This window comes from Cryptomeria japonica, chromosome 3 (assembly GCF_030272615.1).
Source record: "Cryptomeria japonica chromosome 3, Sugi_1.0, whole genome shotgun sequence".
NCBI classification, from domain to species: domain Eukaryota; kingdom Viridiplantae; phylum Streptophyta; class Pinopsida; order Cupressales; family Cupressaceae; genus Cryptomeria; species Cryptomeria japonica.
The window spans coordinates 529359461-529377214 of record NC_081407.1 but is presented as its reverse complement, the minus strand read 5'-3'; the positions used below and the strand labels follow the sequence as shown (position 1 = coordinate 529377214).

General features: G+C 38.9%; 2 protein-coding genes across 2 annotated transcripts; both read left to right on the top strand.

Annotated features, from left to right (window-relative positions):
- Positions 1-284: 284 nt before the first annotated feature.
- LOC131874256 (uncharacterized) lies at positions 285-1688 on the top strand. Its single transcript, XM_059217541.1, has 2 exons — positions 285-1164; positions 1642-1688. Exons 1-2 carry the CDS (start codon positions 285-287, stop codon positions 1686-1688), a joined length of 927 nt encoding a protein of 308 aa, XP_059073524.1.
- A 28-nt stretch (positions 1689-1716) lies between these two features.
- Positions 1717-2714, top strand: LOC131874255 (uncharacterized). Its single transcript, XM_059217540.1, has 2 exons — positions 1717-2061; positions 2235-2714. The coding sequence occupies exons 1-2, from the start codon at positions 1717-1719 to the stop codon at positions 2712-2714; spliced, it is 825 nt and encodes a 274-aa protein (XP_059073523.1).
- Positions 2715-17754: the final 15040 nt, after the last annotated feature.

Genomic DNA, 17754 nt, shown 5'->3' with positions numbered 1-17754 from the left:
GGTGTGTCACTGTGTAATAATAATTAACTGTATCCACGATCTACAGTTACACACTGCAATAGTGGTTTAAAAATAACAGAATTGAGATGTATCTAATTGATAATGGAGGCACCTACAATTAGCTTGATGAGACATTTATCTGGATTCTGTAGTTTGGTACTTTGGCTGTGAGTCGTGACCATGCTAAATTGTCCAAATTTAGTTTGTGTTCATCTTCAATTTATATTTATTGATCCATGTTTGGTCTCTTTTGATAGGTTTCTTTCGAATTTCTATAAAAGATAATGGCTTCTACAACTAGAGGTGGTAGAAGTAGAGGTGGTGGTAGAAAGAGGGATCCTATGTGGAAACATGGCACACCAGGTGCAGTGGTAGGAGAGGTTATTTGTAACCATTGCACGAAAACTATGACCAGTGGCATATACCGACTCAAAATTCACCTTGCACAAATCAGTGGACAAAATATTACAATATGTGACAATTGTCCTAAAGAGGTTCAAAGGGAGGCAAAAGCAAGACTTTCAGAATTTGAGCAAAAGAAGGTAGAAAAAAAGAGGATAGCAGAGGCAATGGCAGCCCCAACGAGGAATATCAGTTCTACAGAGTCACAAAATATTGGGGTGGGTAGCAATACATATGGTTTTTTCATTCCTCGTAACACTCCTGGTGCACAACCTGGATTGTTAGGTACTTCATGGAATAAGGAAGTGCATCAGCAGACAAGAGCGGCAGTGGCTAGATTTTGGATTTACAACAATATTCCGTTTAGTATTATTGAGAGTCCATATTGGGAGCAAATGGTCAATGGATGGACCATTTCTGGTAAGGGGTTCAAGTCCCCAAGTTGTTATGAGTTGAGTGGGCCATTATTGCAGGATGAGGTTCAAAACACACATCAGCTGGTGGAACAACAAAGGAGGAATTGGGAAAAGAATGGCTGCACCATTTTATCTGATGGGTGGACGGATAGTAGGAATAGGACACTCATAAACTTTCTAGTTGCTTCAGGGGGACAGGTGGTATTTTTAAAATCGATTGATGCCTCAGATCAAGTGAAGAATGCGGAAACCTTGTGCAACATGTTGGATGAGGTGGTGACCAAAGTGGGAGTGCAAAATGTTGTTCAGGTTGTGACCGATAATGCAGTTGCACATGTGGCAGCGGGTAAACTTCTACAGGCTAGGCATCCGTCATTATTTTGGAGCCCTTGTGCTGCTCATTGCCTTGATTTACTCCTCGAGGACATAGGGAAACTTAGATGGGTGAAGAATGTGGTTGAAGATGGAAGGGAAATCACAAAGTACATCTACAACCACACATGGGTCTTGGAGCTTATGAGACAACGCACTGATGGTAAGGATCTTGTGCGTTCAGGAGTCGCACGTTTTGCCACGAATTTCCTCAACTTACAGAGCATATTACGTGCATTGCCCAACCTGAAGAGGATGTTTGTGAGTGAAAGATGGTTGCAAAGCCCTTATTGTAGGAAGCCTGAAACAGAGAAGGTCGTGAAGGCCGTTTTTGATGATAGATTTGCCAAACTCATGGAGGAGATCATCAATGTAAGTGTTCAAAGTTCAAATTTCAATTGATGATATATTTTTTAATTTTGCTGATTTTTGTTAAATTTGTCATGTCTAGTTGTCAGAACCGTTGGTGAGGGTTCTACAGATGGTGGATGGGGATAAAAGGCCCATAGGGTATCTATATGAGGCCATGGATAAGGCCAAAGAGGCAATTCAGCACTTGTATGGGTCAGAGAGGACTAAATATGAACCCATATGGCGCATAATTGATCGAAGGTGGAACCGACAACTCCACCAACATATCCATGCTGCTGCCTACTATTTGAACACCAAGTTATTTTACTCTCGCAGTTTCAAAATAGATCAGGAGGTTCAACTTGGCCTTGACACATGTATTCAAAGGTTGGTTCCTGATGAAAATATTCAAGACATCATTGTTGATGAGTTGCAGAGGTACAAGAAGGAAGCTGGGCCATTGTTTTCTTCACCTATTGGTATTCGTAAGAGAGACACCCTGTTGCCAGATAAAAAAAATGTGCTCTTAAATCTATTTTATGGTTTAACTTTACCATTTATTTCAATCTTTAAGTTTATAAAAATATTTACCAAGTTATAAATGCCAATTTGTATGCTTGCAGATCTTGGTGGGAAGATTATGGTGCCACAACGCCTAATCTTCAAAAGCTTGCAATCTGCATATCATCTCAGCCTTGTAGTGCTTCTGGTTGTGAGCGCAACTGGAGTGTCTTTGAGGCCATTCACACAAAAAAGAGCAATAGGTTGACTCAGAAGTGCTTGAATGACCTTGTATATGTGTGGTACAACCTTCGACTGCATGAAAAGAGGGTACAAGGGAACAATTCATATGACGCACTTGACATTGATGAGATTGATCCATACACAGCGGATTGGATTGCTGAACCTGATGGTGCTACTGGTGATATTGATCTGGATGCATTTATCACTAACGCTCAATTAGATGAGATGGAGAGGAAGGCAGCTAAATGGGCGGCAGAGGTGGCAGAACGTGAGGAGGCGGGAGATGAGTTTGTTGATCCAGAAGAGGCAGATTCATCACCGGTTGAGGATATTGCAGCAGCGGCAGCTGCTGCTGCAACACCATTTACTTCAACACCCACTCAGTGGCAACAGAGTTTTTTGAGCTTTAGTCGCAAACGCAATCTATGATTTCCAGTTTTCAATGATATGAAACCATGAACTTAATATGTATTCAGAGTCTAGACTTCACTGATTTGTTTTGTGGTCTAGGCTCTACAATATGGATTTGACTCAATCGTATTTAGTATCTACTATTTAGAACTTGAACTTGTTTTTTTGGTATATCACTTTGCTATATGCCATATGGTATGTATTTGACTCAAAGTCTCAAACTATGATTTATATATGATGGAAACCAGTAATATGCTATTGTGTTCTATAAATTTAGTGTATACATGTGTTTTTTAGAATATTTAAATAAATTATATATTTTCAAATGTTCGATAATTTTACCGATTTATTGCCGATTTTTTCCCGATTCCCGATTTTTTTTAAATTTTCGGCCAAAAGATTTATTGCCGATTAAGATATTTACATCTTTGGTTGAAACTATTAATTTTTGAGGTACCGGTATTCAGAAAATTAGGGCAGCCATTAGAGTTTCAGATACCCCTTGTTCTTGCATCAAAATAATTGTCATTGTTTATCTTAGGAAGTCTGAAATTAAAATCAGAAAAGTAGTTACAGCAGCGTGTACTTCAGACTTAAATATTTTCTAAAACATGTATGACAACCATTTGACAAAATGTCAACTTCAGAATTGATGCATATTTGAGTTATTTTCCTTGCTGGTTAGCTTGTTATATGTTTCCTAGATGCTTGCAATTGGTTTATGATAAAGTTTCAGATTGTATGTGACTTGTTTGACAATATTCCTTGAATCCAAAAACTTTCTTCACACCTTATATAAGCAAGGGATATTACAATGGTATCAGAACGGTTTCCTACCATCCTATTGGATAGGTACAAAGGGGAAGATGGATTTCGACAAATCTACTATTGATTTGATGAGGAACTTGCAAGCTTTGATGAATGATCCGGAAACAAAACAGGGATTTCTAAGAAGGTTTGAGAAATCAAAAAGGAAGGAAATTTCTCAACCTACAAGTGATCATGGGAAAGCATTCAATCAAGAGCATAGTATAAGCAGGAATGAAATGAGAAGACAAGGTCTATGCTTCACTTGTAGAGGTCCGTGGGAGCTGAATCACAAATGTATGGATGAAAGGATGGTCAAAGAAAATGAAGTTCATGTGTCTTCCACTGATGGGGATATGTCTAAAAATAACAATATAATAACAGCCACTTATATGATGCCAATTAATGATGATTCTTCCAAAGGAAGCAAAGAGGAGAAGGGTAACATTCTGATTTTGGACAGCAGTTGTTTACCTCTTCATTTTTATGAGATTGCTACCCATATACATGGAGGAACTTGTGAAGATAAGTCAACAAGTGTTAGCTCACCAAATGCTAGTGTAGAGGGTGAAAATTCCAAGAGAGATGTACCTGTGAAGCTTGAAGAATATGACAGGTGTATTGATGACAGCAGACACATTTCTTCACTTCATCATAAGAATGATGATACCTTGGAATCATCTATATATGATACTCAAGAATTAGGAGTTAGAGATGAACTTGGAAGGATGAATACAAATCATGAGCATTCTGATTTTCTTTATCAGACTTGGGTAGATGTTGACCCTCTTTTTAGTGGAGCAGCCACTAGTTATTTAACTCAAACTGATGGAAGAGATACTTTGCAATGGCATGATATCATCACGGGTTTGTTTGAGGGCAGCAGCATTATGTTCTATACTTCTCATGAAGTTGCAGACCTTACACAAGGAAGAATTGGTGAAGATGAATCTACAAGTAAGGAGGATGAAGCTTGCATTGAAGAAGTACTTGGAAAGGGCGAATACGGTACTCAATGGTATGACTACTATTCTGATTTTTATCACAGCAGTCATACTTTGTTTCAGTATGAGGTAACCACATTGTCATATGGAGATTTCGAAGGCAAGGATAAACAAGTTGAAATCAGTCCTTATTTTTTATACATGAACAGCAGTGGTATGTCTTCACTTTCTCATGATATGGTAACCTTTAATTGTGGAAAAGGAAGTACTCTGATTAGTACACATGATGCAAGTAGAGGACATAAAGATTTTGAAGATGCATCTCATTTTGGGATAAGTTTCAGGCACTTTGGAGCAGCTGATATGGAGCAGTCCCAAAGGTTGACTGAGAGATGGCAAAAAGGGGCAAAGCAAGCCAAGTTGTTAGCTCAACGAACCAAGCTCCATCTTCAACACATTTAGGATAGACAAAGTTTGACTAATGTTGAAGGTGATGATGATTTTTGTGATGACACTTATAGTGGATCAGCTCCTCAAGAGTTGTATCCCTCTTTGGATTCATATGAGATGGCAGCTATCTATTTGCTGATTGGTGATTTAATCTTCCTTGATTCTGCATGGGTTAGTGGCTGTCCTATTTTGTTTTCCAAAGCACTTTCAGATTTGGCATGGTCTACATCAGCTATTCAGTGGCACGGAAGTGTGTGGGGACATACCTATTCAATGGGGAATGAGTATGAGATGGATTCCTTTGATTTACAATGGTATGTTGACATCTATGGCATCAATCATGTTGCTGATCTGAATTATCTAAGCAAAGTTGGGTTGCCGTTTGTGTTATTTCATGGGCATGTGGGAGTTCATTTCCACATTTCCTTGATGGTCAGCCTTCATGGATGGGTGATTCATAGTGATTTGAGGAGTCATTTCATCTTCATCACATATGGTAGGATTGATGGATTGGTTTGGGATCCGGGTATTGTCAAGGTTGAGGCTTGCACTCTTGTGGCACATGATGAGGTGTTAAAATGATTCAGCGGATACAGTTGGTGTTACAGGAGCTTTGGCATGTTGACCAGGACATTAAAAAAAAAATCATTTGAGATCCAGGTGGCATGATTATTCGAGATGTTTGGTTGAGTAGCAGTGATTGCTTGGGGACAAGCAATTTCAGGAGGGGCGGATTGTAATGCCCCGATTTTAGCCTTTTGTCTAAAAGGAGGTATAAGGAGAAATTAATTTCTCATTAAGTCATTAAATTAATTAAAAATTAAAAAGTGTCTTTATATTTAATTAATTTAATTAAAAAGTGACTTAAAATAAAATATTAAATTATAAAGTCACTTAAATTATAATAAATAATAAAGTGTACCTACCCTCTTCTAGAAGGAGTCTCGTGAAGGGTTATGAAAAAGGATAAATAGAAGAGGATGAGGGACGATCAGGTAGATTGGAGATTGATTTGGTTATGATGACATGACTAATGCGTGGATGACATGACTAATGCGCGGCATTGGTTGAATCTCTGAGGACGCAAACCTTCAACAGATTGAGGAAGGGCTAGACGAAACCCTGGCTTCTTCTTGGGAGTGGGAAATACTCAGTTTTCCACATTGAGCATAAGGAGTTTTTACATCAGATTGTGGTAGTTTTCAAACTGCAGACCAATTAGAGTGATGCCACGATATTGCTCATAACTCTCTCTTTGTGCATCGATTTCACTAATAGAATGGATCGCTCATCCTAGGAAAAGGCCACGATACCATTTCATACTTGAAGGGGGGCATTTCAGATGTTATTTATTTATTATAAGTCTGCAGCAGTGAACAGTGTCGTCGCTATAGTGGTCGTGAACAGTACCGCTACACTATATGGGCATTTGTATTGAGGAGATAGGCGAATTACTTGGAGGTATTTTGGAGGTGATTAAAGGCGTTTCTGCAGATTATTCTAGGTCAGCCATGAGCGTCGACCAAACCTAGTGATTCCTATATTTTCATTCATCACTCTTTGCTAGTGGATCAAAATTTTGTGGGTATTGGTGCATTGAATTTGTGTGGCCGAAACAATCATTTTTATCACACTATTGAAGCCGAAGTCTGTTGGCTTTATTTTATTTTTCCATCTGCAACTTCAAGGATAGGGCAGCTTCTAGCAAGGGGGCGATTTTGTATCTAGAAGACTCAGAAAATTCAAATAAAAATCAATCTTCATTGGAACAGCCTCCTCTTCAGTTCGGCATCTCTAAACCAGGTTCCTGAGCTTTCATTATTGTTGAAACCATTAATATCTGAGATACTGGTATTCAGAAAATTAGGGCAGCCATTAGAGTTTCAGTTACCCCTTGTTCTTGCATCAAAATAATTGTCACTGTTTATCTTAGTAAGTCTCAAATTAAAATCAGAAAAGTAGTTACAGCAGCGTGTACTTCAGACTTAACTATTTTCTGAAACATGTATGACAACCATTTGACAAAATGTCAACTTCAGAATTGATGCATATTTGAGTTATTTTCCTTGATGGTTAGCTTGTTATATGTTTCCTAGATGCTTGCAATTGGTTTACGATAAAGTTTCAGATTGTATGTGACTTGTTTGACAATATTCCTTGAATCCAAAAACTTTCTTCACACCTTATATAAGCAAGGGATATTACACAGGCATCTCAGGTACCATGACTGCAATGCGCTGAAACTCATTAACGTAAGTTTCAACGTGCCCTGTCTGTTTCAGTAGAGCTAATTCCCTATAATATGATTCCACATCCTTCCTGTCGAATGGAGCAAGCAATCTCTCTATGAATTTTGTGTATGAATGAATAAGAGCATGGTTCTGAGTGACTAATCCATGGTGCCACCAATTGTATGCAACACCCTCTAGGTGTAGGACACCAAACTGGATGGCCTCATCTTTTGGCATTGGTTTCAAGGATAGGTAAATGTCCAGCTTATGGACCCAGGCTTGTGCACTAATGGAACCACTGGCATCAAATGAAGATAAGGTAAGTTTATCTGTGGCTTTCTTCAGATCAATGTTCCACTGTTGTTTGGGCCATCCATCATTATGACCTCTCATGGAATCCCTGCGTTGCATACAATACTGGTGCAACGGGAAAGCATCTGGGACGTGTGCTGGAAGTCGTGCCCATTCATCACTAGCAGCCATAGTTGTATCCTGAAATGCTATTCCATTTTGTGGGTCAGCCAATGGCGGCTCATCTCTAGGAGTGAACCGAGGAAGCATGCCTCTATCGGCTGTCCTAGTCTGAGTTCTGTCACACCTGGGTGAGATAGATGCACTACCCAGAGATGAACGAGTCCTACTACTACCACAACTCCCTAAAGTTGATACTGACCTATTGTGCCTACCACGCCTATCTCTATGGTCCCCCAAATCCATTATGTCCAAAATGTCCTGTAATTTGTTAAGAGCTTGCACAATTCTCGGTTGTGTATCAGTCAAGATCCTCATAATCTCATCAGGATCAAGTCGATCCTCTTTAGCCTCATTCCAGTAATTCTCAAGCTCGGCCATAATTTCTTTTGTCAGATGTTTTGTATCAAATTTCAATTCCACTTGATCTCTTCCACGTGTGTAGAACCTATATGTACCAAAACTGCCCCGATACATAGAATCACTTCGACGACCCCCAAGTTGGCAGGATCATCGCTTTGATACAATTGAAACATCCCAACCGTAATTTTGCACAATCTGATATGTTTTTCTGAATTTGATTTCTTTGACCAGAGGTTGGAATTTTGGGTTTTAATGCGGTTTTTTGAGGTTTTATGCTTTTAGATGTTTTTGCTTGAAGTTTTGATAACATAGAAAGGAAGGCAAATGCAATACACTAAAGAATAACTACAGAAATTAAATTTTCAGACTTCTGATTTATTTACCAACAATGAATAATTTCAAAGAATAGTTAAATTCTAATATTCAAAACCAAACTACCATACCAGGTGTCCTGAGCTTTCCTGGTAATGCTTATTTATTTGACTAAATTGCAATAAATGATGCTACAGGTGCTTCCAAGATGATGTAATAGCACCAATGAGTTTTATTTGTCCCTAGAAGAATTACTAGAAACAAATGATGAAGAATTATGCAGACCCAAACTGATTTCCAAAACCTTACCAGGAGGAAACACCAAATTTTACCTCTTTTCCCCAATACATTGCATATGTAGCTCAAATGAGATATGGATTCTATGAAATAACCACTAATCTACCTTAATCCAATCCCAACAATGAATTCTCTAGCAAAAGCTGATTCCAAAACCCTCCTATTTATTCATTTGATTTCCCAGGCCAGCTAGAATGGTACGTCCTAGCTGGGAAAGTATGTATGGCCCCAAATGTGCACAAATTCCACTGAAAATGATCAAATTCCTGCCCAAATCTGAATTTCAAAATGATAACCTGTTGTAGCTGTCATTAAAACTCTGATTTTAGCCCTCCTTGACCAAATATAAGCATTCCAAGCAAATCGGTATGTTGAAAATTGAGAGGGATTTCGTCCTATCACCAAGAAATGGAGGTTTTCCTCCCCAATTCCACTCTGGAAATCTGCCAACCACGTTGCAGACCTACTGAATAATGAAAGCTGCCAGAATAATGAATAACAATGATGCCAAAAATCTTTCCGTGAAGTCTCTTTTCTTCCAAAATTCCAACGCCCAAGTTAAGGCTCCAAAATTCCATGATTCCAAGAGAATATTTCTCCAACTTGGGCGCTCAACTTGAGGGGGTAAATTTATCATGAGTGGGGCCATTATTACATTAAGTTTATTTCTTATTTAAGTCTAGGAAAGGGCGCCCAAGGGACAATATTATAATTCATCATTAATTTTCATTAATCCCCTTTCTTATAAAGTTACTTTATGGAGTAAGTTTTTTTTTTTGAAAAAGTAACTATATAATGAGTTATTTTAAAAAGTAACTTTATAATGAGATATTATAAAGTTGGTATAATTTAACCTTTGAATTTATAATCCCCTTTATAAGTTACTTTCATAAAATATTACAAATTAAAGATAAAGTGACTTTACCATTATAATATAAAGAAGCCATCTAATATTTCATCCAATGTCAAAAATGGCTAAGTTTGGATCTCCTTCACCTCCTATCCATTGAATTTCACCTGCAGAGATGGCTAATAGGCGAATCTCTAATCCTGAGTGACCAACTAGGGAAGTGGGGACATTACAATCCTCCTTCCTGGAGATTGTTTGCCCTCAAACAATCTGCACTTGTATGCCGGAACCAAATACAGGTATCCCACATCAAACCTCAAGAATGTTGCTCCACCAACCTACTGCACTATTCTGATATCAACATCGCTATGCCTGGAGTTGTGAAGCAACTCATCATAAACCATAAGAAACAATGCATCAACCTTGACAATTCCCAGATCCCAAACCAAGATGTAGAATCCTCTATAGGAGCTGAAATAGGAGTATGAAAAGTCAAACAATTCATCACACTACAAAGATAACGCTGCCACATTAAGAGTAGCCGGTGGCAACCTCAAAGTTGACGTATGACTGCCATCATGAGAAAAATCAAAGTATGCTTCATGTGTACCCAACATTGCAGAATTATTATGGCTCATTTTTCCATGGTTATATGCACCAATGTCATGACAAAAGAACAATGAATCACTGCTATTATAATTCTGAAAATCAGGACTGAATTTTCCCCTTGTTTGCAGCCCCTCCTTTAGTCTCATATTCAACATTATATAGGGACTAATCAACCTCATCTAAAAAATCAGAATTAAATAACGCCAAATTTTCCTTACCAAGCTTGTGGTGAATATCATGAATGTACTGGACCCGTAGCTTGGCTTGACAAGCTATCGATTTGGCTTGCCGTGCTCTCGCCAACCATCCTTCGTTCAACCTTTGGGACTGTTCTATATCATCTGTCCCAAAATGTTTGTATTCCATTCTACTACAAGATGCTATATTATTGGCTTCCAATCTATATGTTGTCATTCCCTTAGACCTGCCATCCAATGAAGCTCTCAACACCACTTCCTTCCCATCCACTGAGAACTCCAATTGCATCTTGTGATAATCAAATGTGTACATGCCAATGGATTGAAGCCACTGCATGCCTAGAACCACATCATATTGTTCTAACTTGATTACATAAAAGTCATAAGTCAAAAGATAGGCCTCCAACTGAAGGCCGAGTTGTGGAACTCTTGTAGTGCAACTCAAGGTTCCACCACTAGCATCTGTCACCCTGAAGCCCGGATATTTATCAACTTGTAATCCAAACTTCTGAACTGCTGCTCACTAAGGAAATTATATGTAGCGCTAGTATCTACCAAACAATCCACTGGCTGTCCCCCAAGAGTTCCCCTCAATCGGAAGGGATAATACAATGGTACCCTAGACAATGAAGCAATCGTACCATTGGCAGTGACCAAAGCATTCTCATCACCACCACCCTCAAACCCTGTATCTTGTATCTGCTCATCCTCACCATCAGAGAAGACCTCTATAAGATGTGCCTTGCCTTTCCCAAGGCATCTGTGACCTGGCTCCCATGGCTCCTTGCATGAGAAACACAATTCCTTCCTCCTTAATTCATTTTGTGATTCCTAATCCATCCGAGAAGGAGGTGGTGCACTTGGTAGCTGTGTAGAAGAACTCTGAAGAGGTTTGGAACCTACAAAAGATTTATTGTTCTGCTGAAATGTGGAAGGTGGAGGAGAGGTATCAAGATCTAATGTCGTCTGTATGGCCTCCTGCAGAGTCTTAGGCTTCAAAGCCTTAACTAAACCTCGGAGTCTCTCATGTAGACCCTCAATAAAGAGCATCACTACTTGCCTGTCAAACATCTCAGGTACCATGACTGCAATGCATTGAAACTCATTAATGTAAGTTTCAACGTGCCCTGTCTGTTTCAGTAGAGCTAAGTCCCTGTAATATAATTCCACATCCTTCCTGTCAAATCGAGCAATCAATCTCTTTGAGAATTTTGTGCATGAATGAATAAAAGCATGGTTCTGAGTGACTAATCCATGGTGCCACCAATCGTATGCAACATCCTCTAGGTGTAGCACAACAAACTGGATGGCCTCATCTTCTGGCATTGGTTTCAAGAATAGGTAAATGTCCAACTTATGGACCCATGCTCATGCACTAATGGAACCACTGCCATCAAATGAAGATAAGGTAAGTTTGTCTATGGCTTTCTTCAGATCATTGTTCCACTGTTGTCTGGGCCATCTATCATTATGACCTCTCATGGAATCCCTACATTGCATACAATACTGGTGCAACAGGAAAACGTCCCGGACGTGTGTTGGAAGTCGTGCCCATTCATCCCTGGCAGCCATAACTGTATTCTGAAATGCTATTCCTTTCTGTGGGTCAGTAAATGGCGGCTCATCTTTAGGAGTGAACCGAGGAAGCATGGCTCTATCGGTTGTCCTGGTCTGAGTTCTGTCATGCCTGGGTGAGATAGATGCACTACCTAGAGATAAAGGAGTCCTACTACTACCATGACTCCCTGCAGCTGATACTGACCTGTTGTGCCTACAACGCCTATCTCTGTGGTGCCCCAAATCCATTATGTCCAAAGTGTCCTGTAATCTGTTAAGAGCATGCACAATTCTCGGTTGTGCATCAACCAAGCTCCTCATAATCTCATCAGGATCAGGTTGATCCTGTCTAGCCTCATTCCGGTAATTCTCAGGCTCGGCCATAATTTCTTTTGTCGAATGTTCTGTATCAAAGTTCAATTCCACTTGAGCTCTTCTACGTGTGTAGAACCTATATGTACCAAATCTGCCCCGATACATAGAATCACTCCGATGACCCCCAAGTTGGCAGGATCATCGCTTTGATACAATTGAAAAATCCCAACCATAATTTTGCACAATCTGATATGTTTTTCTGAATTTGATTTCTTTGACCAGCGATTGGAATTTTGGGTTTTAATGCGGTTTTTTGAGGTTTTATGCTTTTAGATGTTTTTGCTTGAAGTTTTGATAACATTGAAGGGAAGGCAAATGCAATACATTAAAGAATAACTACTGAAATTAAATTTTCAGACTTCTAATTTATTTACCAGCAATGAATAATTTCAAAGAATAGTTAAAAACTATTATTCAAAACCAAACTAACATACCAGATGTCCTGAGCTTGCCTGGCAAAGCTTATTTATTTGAGTGAATTGCAATAAATGATGCTATAAGTGCTTCCAATATGATGTAACAGCACCAATGAGTTTTATTTGTCCCTAGAAGAATTACCAAAAACAAATGATGAAGAATTATGCAGACCCAAACTGATTTCCAAAACCTTGCCAAGAGAAAACACCAAATTTGACATCTTTTCCCCAATAAATTGCATATGTAGCTCAAATGAGATATGGATTCTCTGAAATAACCACTAATATGTCTTAATCCAATCCCAACAATGAATTCTCTGGCAAAAGCTGATTCCAAAACCTTCTTATTTATTTATTTGATTTTCCAAGCTAGCTAGAATGGTACCGCCTAGCTGGGAAAGTATGGGTGGCCCCAACTGTGCACAAATTCCACTAAAAATGATCAAATTCCTGCCCAGATCTGAATTTCAGAATGATAACCTACTGTAGCTGTCATTAAAACTCTGATTTTAGCCCTCCTTGACCAGATATAAGCATTCCAAGCAAATCGGTATGTTGAAAAGTAAGAGGGATTTCGTCCTACCACCAAGAAATGGAGGTTTTCATCCCCAATTCCATTCTAGAACTCTACCAACCACGTTGCAGACCTGCTGAATAATGAAAGCTGTCAAAATAATGAATAAAAATGATGCCAAAATCTTCCCGTGAAGTCTCTTTTCTTCCCAAATTCCAATGCCCAAGTTTGGGCTCCAAAATTCCATGATTCCAAGGGAATATTCCTCCAACTTGGGCAACTTGAGGGGGTAAATTTATCAGGAGTGGGGCCATTATTACATTAAATTTATTTCTTATTTAAGTCTAGGAAAGGGCGCCCAAGGGACAATATTATAATTCATCATTAATTTTCATTTATCCCCTTCTTATAAAGTTACTTTATGGAATAAGTTTTTTTTTTTGAAAAAGTAACTTTATAATGAGTTATTTGAAAAAGTAACTTTATAATGAGTTATTTGAAAAAGTAACATTATAAAGTTAATATAATTTAACCTTTGACTTTATAATCCCCTTTATAAGTCACTATCATAAAATATTACCAATTAAATATAAAGTGACTTTATAACATTATAATATAAAGTAGCCATCTAATATTTCATCTAATGTCAAAAATGGCTAAGTTTGGATCTCCTTCACCTCCTATCCACTGAATTTCACCTACGGAGATGGCTAACAAGTGAATCTCTAATCCCGAGTGACCAACTAGGGAAGTGGGGACATTACAGTACTATAATTCTTTTTTGCCTTTGAAAGTAGGCGACTAGCAAAGAACACCGGATGAGCTAGTCCTTATGATCCCATTTGTGCCAGTGTAGCCCCAATTGCATAATTTGAAGCATCTACATGCACATGGAACTCCTTGTTCCAGTCCAGGTACACCAAGATAGGTGCACTAACCAATCTCAACTTGAGTTCACTAAAGGTTTTGTCTTTCTCATCACCCCATGTGAATGGTTGTCCTTTCCGTGTCAACATATCTAGAGGGTAAGAAATCTGGGCAAAGTTCTTTATGAACCTTCTATATTAAACAACATGCCCAAGAAAGGATTTTACCCCTATGACAGTCTTTGGTGCCTCTATTTGAGTGATGACCCCTACCTTGACCAGATCAGTCTTCAATCCTACCTTGCAAACTATGTGGCCAAGTAACTTGCCGTGGGGCACCATGAATCTGCATTTTTTTGGATTCAGCACCAACCTTTCTCTTCGGCACTTCTCCATGCATTCCTTGAATGTTGTCAGATGAATGTCTTGCCCACTATATATTGACCACTCATCTAGGAAGACTTTGAAATTTCCTGCCGACATCTTGTCAAAAATGTGTAGAATAATCCACTAGAAGGTTGTCGAGCATTGCATAAGTCGAATGGCATCCTATTGTATGTGTACACTCCACCTCCTACTACGAATGTAGTCTTCAATTTATCCTCTTTGGTGATACTTATCTAGTTGTACCTTGAGAATCCGTCCATAAATGAATATATCTCATGGCTAGCAACTTCCTCTAGTATGGCATCGGTAAATGGAATCGGGAATGGATTTTAATTGTACTACATCCAGGCACCTGAAGTCCACGCAAATCTTGATTTGGTTTTCCTTCTTGAGGGAAATTACAATTGGTGAGACCCACTCGTTTTTTCTTTGAAAATTATGCCTACCTCTAACATTTTCTCAATTTCCTCATGTACCTTAGTGGCATAATTCTTGTTCATCTTGTAGGGTCTCTTTCGTACTAGTTATGCACCCAATACAAGGGGAATTTTGTGTATGCAAAGCTCTAGTGGTATACCTTCAGGTCCTTGTATGTCTAGGCAAAGGTATCTTTATATCCCATGAATATTTTGAATGCAACTGCCTTCAGTATGAGGTCCCATTTTTCACCGACCAAGATAACCTTTCAATTGTCTTCGTCGCCCAGATTTATCTTCTTTACACTCGGCTCCTCATATTTTATTATCTTGTCTCTTTGAAATTGATGGTCTAGTGTATCATCCACCCATGCCACTCTCTCCTTGTACTCCTCGTACCAGGGGGAAGTATCACTTTCAGCACCTTGGTTACCTTAACTTCTCCAATCTGTAGCATGTTGCATTTGCAATGGAAGACTTCATAGTATTCCATTTGCCAATGGAATAGTCCATTTAGGAACTCGTCTCATCTTCTAAACAATCTTCCAACTCGAGCACCCCTTCATCATTGGGTTCCATGCCTTTCCTTCCTTCATCCATACCCAATTCTTCATCTTCAAACTTTGATTTGAAGGATGCCAATTCCTCGCTCACCGCTTGATTCCTTAGGTCAATGATGTACTTCCTCCCTTCACTCTCAATCGAGAGTGTGTTCCACTTCCAATTATGATTCCCCTTGAAAGTAATCAACCATCCCCACCCGAGGAGTACATAGTACGCCTTCTTTTGCAACGGGATAGCTACAAAGTCTAAAAAATTGTTGTGTCCTTATCATTACTTTGTGTGACATCAATGTTCCCAATGGCTTGATGCCATGTTGGTCAGCACCCACCAAGTGGAAGGTTGGCGGCCAGAGTGTTGGTCTTTCAAAGAATTTCCAAGTTTCTTTTGGCAACACATTGACTCTCGAGCCTCTGTCGATGATGGTATTTATAAGTTTCCTCCACATTATTTCCATCTCGACAACGGTTGTCTTCCTCCCAATGTTCACCATTAACAACATACGATCAATGGCCTGGTTACCTTCACGTGGTGGTTTCACTGACTATTCCTCTTGTGACTTACCTTGGTTCTAGCCGACTATGTCATCACAACCTATATTAGTGATTGTCATTTTTAAATGTGACATGGTTTGTAGAAGGTCAGTTACCTTTACAAATATTACTGTTTATCAAACCTGTCGTACTATAATCTTCTCAGACTCTAATCACAGTGGAGTATTGACGGCTTCATGGGAGGCTCTTCTCTCATTCGCCATTGCCCATTCCACGTTAGCTTTGGCTTCTCAAAGTCTCTCCTTCGTAAAGGGATTCAGGTATATTGCCTTCTTTGTTTGTAACCTAATGGTCCCCAGAACTTCCTCGTCTGATTCCTCCACGACCAACATATTCCCCCCTTTCTGCTTTGAGCAATCAGTGTCTTCATGATTCCCAAGTCCACACCACTTGCATAATATTCTCTAGTTATTTTGACCGCTTTGGCACTCTCGAGCAAAGTGACCCCATTCATTGCACTTCTAACATTGAATCATTGGTCTTCCTTTTGCATCATATTGTATTTTGTTTCTTGGGACACCATTGTTGTTGTTGTAGCAATTATCATTTCCTCGCTTGTTGCAGTATCCACAAGGCGATGCATGGGAGTTGGCATGTGGTTTTGGTGACGTGGTTGGTGGGGTTGATTGTTCCCCTTGAGCAAAGAGCACTTGTGTGCTTCTTGTTTTTTAGGTTGTACAAGCATTCCTTGATGGAAAGTCCCAATACCTTACAAATGTCACAAAACAATTTTTTTGGACAAGTTGTTTTTATGTGACCTACTTTACAATTGGTGCACCATATTTCTTTGTTTTCCTTGGAATTATCCTTCTCGCCTTCAATTTCTTCATCATGCGCAACATTTCCCATCTAAAGGCTTGCACTATCTTCGACTCACCATCACTATTGCTATCCTCCATGCAATCGTCATTGGTTGCTTTCTTCTTTCCTCGTGAGGATGTTTTGTTCTTCTCGCTCTCAATGTCTGTTGCCCGATTGTAAGCATCAGCATACGAAAACGGAAGTACTACTTTTATTTTCTTTCACACCGAGCGAATTAGTCCCTCAATGAACCACCACTTCTTCAACCCATCGACTGGCTAGTTCTCCATCTTACCCAACAACTCCTTGAGCCTACAATTTTAAGCTAGTACGTTCTCATGCTTCCCTTGTTTGGTATTATAAATTTCAGCAACAATTTCATTTATCTTGTAGGAATTTAAACTCTGCTTGGAACACCTTCTTCAATGTGTTGTCCTCATTTTTGTTTCCAAAAATGAAGGACCACTACGTTAAAAATTTTGTGAAAAAATGAAAAAAATTACTCTATGGCACGCTTCCCGAAGCAGAATTTCGACTAATCCTTGGACTGGCTTAATCCTCAATCCATCCTCGAACTACGTTTCGAATTTCGTCAAATTCTGGGTTCGTTGCTATGTCTTTCCTTCAATTTCGGGTTTTAAAACCCCGACTACAGGTGGAGAATTTTCTTCAAACTGCAAGTTTTAATGATATCCATTGTTTTGGGTTTTTGTAGGGTAATTTTTAGCTTATTACATGTCCATTTTTATTAAAAGATGTTACTTGCAATTTGTTTTAAATTTTCCTTCCTTCCTTTGTTATTTTTAATTGTTTTTTGGTCATGGTTAGTTAAAATAGGAATTTTTGGCTCAACTGCAAGTAAACTTGCAGTTTGGTCAAAAAACCCCTACTTTAATGGTTTTTACATGTAATAGGGATTTTAAATCCCCATTACATGTGTGCATGTATTTCTAACTTGTTGTAGGGATTTTATTTCCCTTCTACAAGTTTTTAAAACTTGTAGTTTGCTCCAAAAAACCCGATTTTGGCTTGGCAAGTGAAAAAGTAAAAAATAAAACTTGTCATTTGGTTCAAAAACCC

Bases quoted from the DNA above. Each gene is read 5' to 3' on its own strand.
- LOC131874256 (XM_059217541.1), top strand. From the start codon at position 285: ATGGCTTCTACAACTAGAGGTGGTAGAAGTAGAGGTGGTGGTAGAAAG. The intron at 1,165-1,641 runs GTAAACTTCTAC...TGTCATGTCTAG, and splicing joins AGTTGCACATGTGGCAGCGG to TTGTCAGAACCGTTGGTGAG.
- LOC131874255 (XM_059217540.1), top strand. From the start codon at position 1,717: ATGGATAAGGCCAAAGAGGCAATTCAGCACTTGTATGGGTCAGAGAGG. The intron at 2,062-2,234 runs GTGCTCTTAAAT...ATATCATCTCAG, and splicing joins TGTTGCCAGATAAAAAAAAT to CCTTGTAGTGCTTCTGGTTG.